A 12,049-nucleotide genomic window follows, 5' to 3' on the forward strand; every position below is an offset into this window, starting at 1 on the left:
GGAAGACCGTCATGTGGGTTTGTGATAATGGCTGGAATGGGAATCTGAGTTTATCAGCCAGATTTTACAGTTGGGAGAACTAAACCAGATGTAAGTGCCTGTTTAAATACTGAAGTCTTTCCCTGGTATATGTTTTAAGAATTGTAAAGGCGGTGACCTAATATGTTCCTCATTGCATAATCTAAGCGGCGCAAACAGGAATTTGAGGGAAAACACCGGATTTTTTTTTTTTTGAGATGTGGGCTTAGGTATTCTAAAACCCAAAAAGCAAAACAAACTTCCACAAAGCATAGAGAAGTAAAACGGTGCAAAAATAGGAGAAAGTTGTCTTCACCTGTTCTTCAGATCTCTTTCGTACGCAGGCATAGGACTGAAAAGTGAAAACCATCCTCTAAAGCCCCCAAACAGGTGAAACTATTGGGTAGCCTGAAATGGAACATTTTGATTGGCTAAGAACACATTTACTCTGCTAGCCACTAAGGAAGTATGAGCCGATGCTTTATCTATGTGGACTCCACCCCCTATGACGACATTGTTGGAAATTAACCAATAAAAATGCAGGCGTGTACGAGCCTTCATTTGCATACAGGCTCTATAAGTAGCGCGTAACCAAGCCCTTCGAAAATAGTCCGGATCGTTCCTGGCGTGTGGTGTTTCTTCTTGCAAAAATGCCTGATCCAGCAAAGTCGGCTCCTGCTCCCAAGAAAGGCTCTAAGAAAGCTGTTACCAAAGTGCAGAAGAAGGACGGCAAGAAGCGCAAGCGCAGCCGTAAGGAGAGCTATTCCGTTTACGTGTATAAAGTGTTGAAGCAGGTGCACCCGGACACCGGCATCTCGTCCAAGGCCATGGGCATCATGAACTCCTTCGTCAACGACATCTTCGAGCGCATCGCCGGCGAGGCCTCCCGATTGGCGCATTACAACAAGCGCTCCACCATCACGTCGCGGGAGATCCAGACGGCCGTGCGCCTGCTGCTGCCCGGCGAGCTGGCCAAGCACGCCGTGTCCGAGGGCACCAAGGCGGTCACCAAGTACACCAGCTCGAAGTAAGGGCACGTAAAGGACGCAATAGCACAGCTACTTGACCCAAACGGCTCTTTTCAGAGCCACTTAATTTGTCACAGAAAGTGGCTGTTAACACCTGCTTGAAGATTGGCTTTTGGTTAGGCAGGGTGGGCCTGTAAACTCGAGAACATTTGGGTTTGGGGCTAGGTTGGGACCGTGGTAAAGATTACCGGGGCTCTTAAAATCTGGAGCCTGCGTGTGGTGGTGTCCCCTAGTGGCACGACTCTTACTGGTAAGGAAAAACTAGTTGCCAAAATGGTCTCTACCTTGTTCTACGGAGTTCGCGATGGAAGCTTAGATACAGGTGAGTGAGCAAGCAGGTTTGCTATAGTTTAAAGTTGTTTTGTTTTTGGTGGGGGGTGCTGTTTTACTTTTCTGTCTAAATGTCAACCCAAAGGTTTCTAAGTGAGCTGGAATTTGTTTTTCTTAGCGTACCCGTGGAAGTCCCTCCATTCCTCACTGCCTTAATGTTCTATTCGTAAACGTTTCTCGGTGTCTGTCAAGAACGATGAGCAATAAAGCAATATGCTTTAGTCTACTGACCTATGTGTAAGTTCCGACTTCGCACTCCTTACCTAACTTCCTCCTTAACCCAATCCTTCAGCCAGGTAAAAAATTTTGCCTTCCCACCCTTTGGATTTAGTCCCAGCCTGGAGACAAAGTCATCTCCTGGGGAGGGATGCTAACTGGCTTTTAGTGGGTAAAGGTCAGGGATACCGATAATTCCAAAATGCATAGGGCAGCCCCCACAGCCAAGAGTTCATCACCTCTGCAACCCCAGTCCTTGTGTGGCAGTTGGTAGACCCAGCGCCCAGACTTCCGTTACATCAGGATTTCTCATTTGGCTTAAATCTTCCTTCCACCCCACCATGTAGTCAATGTTACTGCTTTTGGTGAAAGCTGAGCAGAACGCAGGTTTACTCTGATTACTTAACACTGCACAGGAAAATTACCTTATCCAGGGCAAGGAACTTGTTTTTCTGTAACAGTTTTCCTGGTTATAAGAACCACCTTGGTGCTTGTTAGATGGATTTCCAGGTGCCTGTCCTGGAACTTCCTGATAAAGCCAGGTTAAAGTGGGGACTGGGGAGTTAGGTGGTTTTTAGTGTTCTCTGGTGTATTTTTTTTAAAGTTTGGGGTGCATGGTATGCAAAGGACACAACTAACCTATGGGATGAATTTCTAAAGACCCCTTAGATCAAAACTTGCATAATTCAAGACATCCCGACAGAGGCTGGTGAATGCCTTACCAAACCACAGGTACCCTTAAGGTGAAAGGAAAAATCATTTCCAGTTCATTTGGCAAGCTTTGAAATTAAGCCATTCTTGATCAATATTAAGGAATTTGCTTGACAAGTTTGTGTTTAAAATAAATTTATTTTAAACATTTTATTTTGTCAGAGAGCATAAGCAGGCAGAGAAGCAGGCTCCCCACTAAGCAAGGAGCCCGATTGGGGATTCGATAGCAGGACCCCAGGACCATGACCTGAGCCGAAGGCAGCTGCCCAACTGATAGCCACCCAGGCGTCCCATGAATTTTATTTATAATGTAAGAGTTCAAATTGACATCCACTTAAAGTTACATAAAATGAGCTGTATATGATTCCTTTCCCTGGAAAATGAAGATTTTTCTGAGTCATTTTCCCTGGCAAGAGGGATGACTCACTGAGAATTTTAATTTCCCAGTGAAAGAAAAGAAATTGTTATGCGGCACATTTTATAATTGGAAAAGTTAATAAGTGAAAAGGGCAGGGTGTCTGTGTTCTACTTTGTCAAGTTACCAGCCTCTCAGAGACCCCATCTGGTGTCCTCCCCTTGGATCTTGCAGGCTCTCCTCGCTGAGTGACCCATGTTTCTCATGGTCTTTAGAAGTTGTTAGAGCATTGTCAGCTGGCTCACCTAATCAAAAGTTATATCATTAATTACTCATGACCAAAAGAGTAAGCCTCAGCCCCTTATCCTGAAACTAAAGGTCTTCTGCCATCTGGCCAAAACTTTCCCCTTCAGTTGCTTGTTTTCCTCCGATCTCTGGCAGAGCCAAAATGCAGTACCCACTGTCCTGTACTGCCTCTTCTCTTTCTTTGTGCCTTTGTTAGGTGGTCCTTCTAAACTGTACTACTTTCTGTTGCTCTCACACTACTCATTGTCTATCTGTCCGCTGGTACCGTTGCTCACATCTTGGTCCTCGAAGCCTTCCCATCCCATTCTAGGTCATAGGAAGTCTTTCTCCTTTTAACTCCTAAGGCTTTCTTTGTTCCTTGCACAATGAATTTTCAATTAACTATAGCCTTGTGAACTAGGTAGCCCCTTTTCCTTAGATTTTTTTCCCTTGCTTCTACATGTTCTTGTTTGTCTTCTAATAGAAGACACGGTTTAATTTTTTAAGATTTTATTTATTCATTTGTTAGAGAGCACGCATAAGCAGAGGGAGAAGCAGACTCCCCGCTGAGCAAGGATCCTAATGCAGAACTCAAACCTAGGACCCTGGGATCACAACCTGAGCCGAAGGCAGCTGCTTAAAGGACTGAGCCACCCAGACGTCCCCAGGGTTTACTTTCTTAAAAAATTACTCCTTGGGGGGTGCCTGGGTGGCTCAGTGGGTTAAAGCCTCTGCCTTCAGCTCAGGTCATGATCCCAGGGTCCTGGGATCGAGTCCTGCATCGGGCTCTCTGCTCAGCAGGGAGCCTGCTTCCTCCTCCTCTCTCTCTCTCTCTCTCTCTCTCTGCCTGCCTCTATGCCTACTTGTGATCTCTGCCTGTCAAATAAATAAATAAAATCATAAAAAAAAATTACTCCTTGGGAATTTTCACAAAGGCTGTTCTAGTGTCCACTATAAAATAGCATCATGGAGCACCTGGGTGCCTCAGTTGGTGCAGCAACTGACTTTTGGCTTCAGCTCAAGTCATTATCTCAGGGTCATGAGATCAAGCCCTGAGTTGGGCTCCCCACTCAGCTGCTGAGTCTGCTTGGGATTTTCTCACTCTCCTCCCTCTTCCTCTGCCCCTGTCGTGCTCTCTCTCAAATAAAATCTTAAAAAAATTTAAAACAAAAAACATCACAGGGAAAGTTTGTTGACTGATTGCCCAGACCAGAGGATCTAGAAAATTGGTCTGAAGGTGGTACATTCATGTACTCCAATAGGCTTTTTTTTTTCTCCTCTTTTTCCTAAATTTTCTTGCTCCTTTAACCTGAAACACTCATAATAATTACTGACCCAGTTAAAACAACTGTCGGAGATTAAAAACGCCTAAGAGGGGCAGAAAGAGTACTGCACTTGATTGCTTCCCTTTATTCACTGTATCTATATGACCAAAACAGTGGGATTCTACTGGAGCTTTTCCAGCCTAGTTTAGATGCTGCTTTTCCAGTGCTGCAAACAACCATGAGGAGGGGGATGCATTCCAAAAGATGAAAAAAGTATGTGGTATGAAGATAAGGAGCTTTAAATATCAGATCCAATGAGCATTGCAAATGGGCTTGGTCTGGGTTAGGTCAAGTGTCATTAAGACTGGTTAGTCATTATTTCAACTACTGGGGAATGGATTGTGGAATACAAACATGACCGTTTACTTTGTCATAATTTGTAGACAAATGCCTCATTTTAAAACTGGGTGCATTTTCTCAAAGTGATCTAAGAGTCAAAATACTTAAATTCGATGACTATAATTCAAACACAGGACAACAGATGGGAAATAAGTTATATGATCTCCTTGAGGGGCATAAAGTAGGAGTTATGAAAGAATGTCAATCTTAGGGAACAAGACTGTTTTGGAGAATTACTAGATAGCGATTTTTTTCTACATTTCCTAACTATAGCTGAGCCATCATGATTTGGCAAAAATAGAAAACTTGATAAAAAAAAAAATTCTAGATCCCATATTGCAAACATAAACAGACTTTTGAAATATAAAATCAGGGTGTGTTTTCTTTTCATGTGTAATCAAAGAACTATATCAAACATATATTAGCAAAGCAATGAGATGGATAAAAAGAGGTAACTACATCTCATAAAGGGATTATGCCAGAATAAAAATAATTACAACTCAAGGCAAAATGTGTTATTCCCAGAGGACGGGTAAGAAGGAAATATTATGAGTTAAGGAGAATGATAGGTTGCCTCTGGCTGAAGGGTTCAGGAACATTCCATGAGGAGAACTTACATGTGCCAGGTCCTATATGGGTGATGGGATATAGAGGTATCCTCCTTCCCAAGTCCATGAGGTTTCTCTGGAATTCTGTTTGTAACCAATATATCAAGTGTCCTTTGGGAATTTTTATAAGTTTTAGTTTTATCCAATTTTCTGTAACCTCTTTCAATTTTTTAATCATCTGATTTTGGTAGATGAAATTCTCCACCATTCTATACTCTGTGACTAGAGGTCATAATTCTGCACTCCTCTTCCCGCTTGTAACATTTCCCCAAACCCTGCTGAGGTTGCAACAGCTATGGTCCATAACCCAGTTGAGAAGCTTCACAGTGTAAGTTGTTGGATATTTATACCAACCTACACTGATTGAGAAGCAGTAAGAGGGTAAAAGAAAACTTTTGTTGCCTCTGCTACTCTCAATACTTCCAGCTACCAAATGTGCGGGTTCTCCACACCAAGCAATTCTGACCTTACCTCCCTGGATTTGGCACAGATACCACAGATTAAGGGCTCAGTCCCATAAAACCACCCCCTACTTCAGACACTACTCACAGTAGGGGGTCTCCAGGTTACCCAGGCTTCTGTCAGTCTTGGCTACAAATAAACGGTTCCCATTTTCCCCTCTTCAGGTTTGATCATTTGTTACAATGGCTCATGGAACCCTGGGGGACATGTTTACCAGTTTATTACAAAGGATATAGGAAAGGATACAGATGATGATGATCCAGATGAAGATGTACACAGGACAAGGGCAGAAGGGTCCCAAGTGCGGGAGCTTCTGTCCCTGTGGAGCTGTGGTGTCCACCCTCCTGAGATGTATGTGTGCACCAACCTGGAAGCTTTCCGAGCCCCATAGTTTGGGGATTTTTATGGAGGCTTTATCAAGTAGACATGATGGATTATTGGCTCAATCTCTATCCCATCTTCTCCCTGGAGGATGGCAGGGTTGGGGCTAAAAGCTTCTAATTATAGCTTGGCCTTTCTGGTGTCCAGCTTCCATCCTGAAGCTTCCTAGGAGCCCATAAAATCCAACTCTTTAGAACAAAAGACCCTTCCCATTACCAAGGAAATTCCAAGAGATTGAGGAGCTCTGTGTCAGAAACCAGGGGCAGAGACTAGATATAGATTTCTTATTATGTCACAGTCCACCCCTGGTCTCTAGTCAGGGACCCGTTACAGCAAACTGATTATAATAAAGTCAAAAAATACTGGCTGAGGGGCCCCTGGGTGGCTCAGGTGGTTGAGCGACCAACTTGGTCCGAACTCAGATTTTCATCTTGGGGTCACGTGTTCAGGCCCCACTGCGTTGGGCTCCATGCTGGGCATGGAAGGTGAGTCCCAATCTTCCCACCTAAGAGCCATATGACCTTGGGAAAGTGTCTTTACTCCTCTGACTCTCAATTTCTTCCTCTGTAAAATGAGCAAAATAATGGAACCTACCTTACAGGTTTGTTATGATATTAAGTGAGATAATGTGTTGTGTGTGCTTCGTAGAGTACTTGGAACACGGTAAGTATTTGATCAGTGTTTCCTTATGATTGTAGTTAGGCGCTTCCTGCAGGTACCATTGTATCTCTGGAGCACTCTTCCTGTCCCAACAAGTATGGCTTTAAGAGATTTCTAGTGATTTGAGAGAGTCACCTTCATTTTCTTTTCTTCTTTTTTTTTTTATTTAAAGATTTTTATTTATTCTTCAGAGAGAGAGGGAGAGAGAGTGAGCACAGGCAGACAGAATGGCAGGCAGAGGCTGAGGGAGAAGCAGGCTCCCTGCTGAGCAAGGAGCCCGATGTGGGACTCCATCCCAGGATGCTGGGATCATGACCTGAGCTGAAGGCAGCTGCTTAACCAACTGAGCCACCCAGACATCCCTCACCTTCATTTTCTAAAACATCATCCAAGAAGGCAATTTCACAATTTACTGGTCAGGCCTTTGATTCTGTAGAAACTTCAAGTATCTGTCATGTGTCCTGAAGGAAAAAAATGAATTAGGATACAAAAGACCTTATTTATAGTGTCTGTTAGCAGTGCTCTATAAAGACCTATATTATCTGGCAAAAACCTTTTTTTTTTTTTTTTAAAGTCAGATGAAGTTTGCAATACTTCGCATCGATTGTTCTCCAGAAAAATAAAATACTTTCCTTAAATACTTCTTTCCTATTTCTGATTTCTGAGTTGAAAGCTCTGGATTTTAAGGACTTAACACAGGAGCAAGGCAAGTGAATAAAAATGATTTAGGGCACATTATTAGGTACCACAGAGAAGGACACACCTTATAACCAAAAGGAGACCAAATAGGCAAATATTTGGAAAATGTTAAAATCAGGAATTTTAAAATGGGCTTGGTGGAGTCAGGTTGATGACTTATGACCTCAGCTTTGTTTTTGTAGGCAATGATGTTTGAGCCTTGTCTAACTTTTAGTTTCTACTTGGTAGATTCTAATTTTCAAATGCATTGAAGGAAAACTTGGACAAGAAGGAGTGTGAAATACAGCTCAGCTACACCACAGATACAACCCTGGGCAAAAGTTGTTCAGTGTTCTTAATATAACTCCCAGTCCTAGGGTTGGGCCTTGCACTACTTGAATTTCTTTCTGGAGATGTGTTTCATCTAGTTTGGCATGTCTAGACTCAAGGCCCACATTATAACACGTAGAATAAGGAGAAAGAGAAAGACACACTTGTTAACCTAGATATAATAGGGTTACTTCCAACAAGTGAATATACTCTTGTTTCCTTAGGCTTCTGCACTCTACCTGCTACACTATCAAAAATGAGGAAAAGTTATTTCGCTTGTTGAAGTGTCTCTGTAGGGGACTTTTCCCCTGGTGTCTTTTTAAGTGTTTGAATTGTTCATAGTTTTTTGTTTGTTTTTTGTTTTTCACATTACTGTTAAGGGACTGGGCAAGAGAATTATTCTTAAGTGAAAACTTTTTATCAGAAATAGCAACTATGTGTAGAGAACACCATTTTAGGATTAGCAGGAGAATTAAAGTTAGGTAAAACTTGAATTTCAATCCTTGGCCTACAGAAAAAAAACTAAAACTTTTCATAGTCTAAGGGAGGTGTATTTCATGGTATTAAGATTGTGGGATGTGTTTAGATGGGAAAGGGGCATAACAGATCAATCTTTCTGGATTAGTATATGCAAATCATTTCTAACGGGGAAAAGTGGGGTCTCAGGCATTGGCAGATCAAGTCGACTAAAACCTGTTGAGGATATAAAGGATCTCAAGAACATGGTTAACAAAATGAGTCATAACTATACTTACCCCCACACCATCTTGTATCCAAAGTAGAAAACATACATTTTGAATTCACATAAATACTGATAACAACTGACCATGTGAAAGATGACAAATGGAAGCTCAACAAGTGTTGAAAAACTTGAAAGTATATGAGACACATTAACTAATCCTAATGCAAGGACATAACTTAAAATATCCTTGCTCAGCGGGGAGCCTGCTTCTCCCTCTGCCTCTGCCTGCCATTCTGTCTGCCTGTGCTCGCTCTCTCCCCTTCTCTCTCTCTGATAAATAAATAAAATCTTTAAAAAAAAAAAAAAAGAAGAGTAATTGGAATAAAAAGCCGGGAGCTGTTAGGTACACGGTTAGGATTTGAATTCTAGTGTGTTGGACCCAAAGCCTGTGAAATGTCAAGATGCGACTGAATTCAAGTTAGGAAATTACTATTTTCTAAAATACATATGGTACTTACAAACCTGTTGCAAATGTCTAGTTCTTCTCTTTCAGGCATTTTCCTGCCCTTTCGGAAGAAATGGTCTTCAAAGTCACAGCCAGACTCCAGAGCTGATTCCCCAGAGATCAAAATTATCTCCTGACCAAGAACCACATTTGGAGAATTTATTTTTTCAAAATGTGTAAACCAATTATTTTGAGTCTTTCTTAGACATATTCTGTCTCCATTAACTCGCTCATCGTGTTTGGGAAACTTCTCCTTTAACACATGGTCCCTCTTCACAATTTATTTTCTTTTTAAAGATTTTAATTATTTATTTGTGTGTGTGTGAGAGAGAGAGAGAGAGAGAGAGAACACACTTGCACACAAGCCCAGGCAGGCAGAGGTGGAGGAAGAAACAGGCTTCCAGCTGAGCAAGGAGCCCAATGTGGGACTCTATCCCAGGACTCTGGGATCATAACCTAAGCCGAAGTCAGGTGCTTAACTGACTGAGCCACTCAGGCATCCCTTCACAACTTATTCTTAAGTGGAGGAGGTAAGGAGTAACATGTACTTTATGTGGTATGGAGATGAAATGGGGAAGGCAGAAAGATGAGCTTCTCACCCTCTAGGGATTTGGACCCTACAATTAGAAACAAACCTAGAAATAAGGAATAAAGTAAGGACAGCAAACAATTTTATTGGCTCCCATTTGACTGCCAGTGTGCGTTCAAAGGAAGTCTATACCTAAAAGACCTTTGGAGGTCCAGATTTTCAACTGACTAGAATTTTTTTTTTTAAACATCCTGTTTCCCATTGCCAAGCTTAATAGACAGTTCTCTTAGGGTCTTTCAGTTTTTAAATTATCCTAACAATGAGATTGGTAATAATCATTTCTTAAGATTTTAACAATACTGTTTATAATAACTTACAAAAAAACCACCTTGGAACAAATCTAATGGAAAGATGAACAAAACTTCTAGGGAGAAAATCATAACATTTTTGAGAGAGATTAGCAAGGATATAAATAAATGGAGAGTTATACCATGTTCATGAATTGGAAAGTCAGGTATGTATACATATGTATGTATATGTATGTATACAATGATGTCCGTATCCCTCCTTCACTCTCACTCCCCAAATCTACATAGTTAATGCAATCCCACTCCAAATCCAGTAGTCTTCTCAGGAGAATTTGACATAGTTTATTACTGGGTTTGTTTGAGGCCTTTCTTTTCTGTTTTTCTATTTCACTAGCTATTCCTTGTCAACATCCTCTGTTGCCAATGCTTTTATACAACCTTTAAAATTTGGTGCATCCCAGGGTTCAGCCTTAGATCCTTTTCTGTTCTCTATCTGTGCTTTCTGCTTACATTGTCTCTTCTAATCCCATGGCTCTAAATGCCATATATATATATATATATATGATGATTCTCAAAATTTTTTTTAATATTTTATTTATTTATTTGACAGAGAGAGATCACAAGCAGGCAGAGAGGCAGGCAGAGGGAGAGGAGGAAGCAGGCTCCCCGCTGAGCAGAGAGCCCAATGCGGGACTCTATCCCAGGACTCTGAGATCATGACCCGAGCCGAAGGCAGCGGCTTAACCCACTGAGCCACCCAGGCGCCCCTGATTCTCAAATTTTATCTCTACTTCAAAGTTGTTCTCTGAACTCCACTGCTTTTTCAACAGTTAAACAGGAATCTTGATATGTCCAATACAAAACTTTTGCTTCTTGCTACTCCTCTCTCCTGTTACACCAACTTGCTCTTTCGTAGTTCCTGGTCCCAGTCAGTGGAATGAGTTTATTGCTCAGGCCCAAATCTAGAAGTTGTTTCTGGTTCCCTTTTTCCCCACATTCACTACATCTAATCAAATCAGCACGTGTTCTGGGCACTTCTAAACACCTCCACTGCTCCCTCTAAGTCCAAACTACCATTGTCTGTCACCTGGATTCCTAACTGGTTTCCATGCTTCCATTGTTGTCCAACCCTTGCTGCCCATGGGCTCTGTCTCCAACTGGCCTGGTGGCAGTGAGGACTGCTGGTCCCCTTCCAGCCAACTGCCAGCTATGCCTTCATTCCATCTGGTTTTCAGGTCTGGCTATCTTTGGCTTCTGGGGTGGAGGTGGGGTGATTCCTAAATCCAGAGGCTGTAGGGTTTCTCCCAACTGTGCGGTAGCCAGGAAAGACCTAGAATAGACCCAACTCTTCCCACTTTACCCCAAACCAGTCCATATGCCCTGAGGTTTCCTTCTCAGGCTAGTAACACAAATGGGCCTGAACTCCTTTAGAACCTGGAATGAGTTTAGGGCTTTCCCTTTGGAGCCTGGAAGATGAAAAACTGAACCACCCTTCTCATAACCAATTGCCTGTTCTGCTGTGATTGTCTCCTCTGGGATGTTGTGCTTAGTTCTGCAAGCCCTAGAGATTACAGAATGTGCCGGAGCGCCGTGATAGGTCCAGCAGGTTTTGGGGTATTGTCCCAGAGCAGTCTCAAAGCTATGAAAGAACATCCTCCCTCCCTCCCTCCCTCAGCATCTACCACCCTCCTCCCTGCCACCTGCACTAATCCCTCCGGGGCCTTGTACTCAGTCCTGGAAGCTCACCCGGGATAGGACCGGCTTTGGGAGAAGCCACGTGATGTCCGAAGGCATTTCAGAGCGGCCCCTGAAGAGCCTACGGGCTCCCTGCCCACTGCCCAGCTGGTTCTGCAGGCCCGGGGCCCCTTCCTGGCTCTGATGGTGGTGGAACCGGTAGGGAAGTCATCTGTGTTTGAATGAACTGCCGTCATTCACTCCTAACCTGCTCCTTCCCTGCGGCCGTCTCCTCCAGCCACCTTTCCACTGGGTCTCCCGGCAGGTCAGCGCCCGTCCCCTTCCGTGGTCTCCCAGTCATAGTCCTCCTCTCCGTGGGGTGGCGCCACCGCCGGGTCTGCGAGCAGGAGGGTCGGCCCCGGGCCGGCCTAGAGACGGATTTTTCAGCTCCGTACTTCCGGGAGGCTGCCCGCGAACCCGCACTTTCTGGTTTCCCGCCGTACTTCCTGCGGCTGGAGACCGGGCGCAGTGGGGAATCGGGCTGTCACATTTGCCACCCCCGAACTGGTAACTACTTCGGAGTTTGGGAGGCCGCCCACGAATTGGGTGCTTTTCTGGGTACTGG

At 43.4% G+C, this 12,049-nt stretch overlaps 1 protein-coding gene across 3 annotated transcripts; it reads left to right on the forward strand.

Moving 5' to 3' along the window:
- The first annotated feature begins 520 nt into the window (after positions 1-520).
- Positions 521-9,098, forward strand: LOC101671734 (histone H2B type 2-F). 3 transcript variants are annotated; one of them, XR_006607611.1, is made up of 2 exons: positions 521-1,613; positions 8,962-9,098. XR_006607611.1 is itself a non-coding variant. In XM_004776835.3 (2 exons), exons 1-2 carry the CDS (start codon positions 669-671, stop codon positions 9,048-9,050), a joined length of 480 nt encoding a protein of 159 aa, XP_004776892.2. In that variant the 5' UTR covers positions 521-668; the 3' UTR covers positions 9,051-9,098. The 3 variants fall into 3 exon arrangements, 2 of the variants coding, with proteins under 2 accessions (XP_004776892.2, XP_044939078.1); XM_004776835.3 differs by having other exon boundaries at positions 521-1,045; positions 8,948-9,098; XM_045083143.1 differs by having other exon boundaries at positions 521-1,045.
- The last annotated feature ends 2,951 nt before the right edge of the window (positions 9,099-12,049 follow it).

Source organism: Mustela putorius, unplaced genomic scaffold (genome assembly GCF_011764305.1).
Source record: "Mustela putorius furo isolate JIRA1106 unplaced genomic scaffold, ASM1176430v1.1 tig00000695_pilon_pilon_pilon, whole genome shotgun sequence".
NCBI classification, from domain to species: Eukaryota; Metazoa; Chordata; class Mammalia; order Carnivora; family Mustelidae; genus Mustela; species Mustela putorius.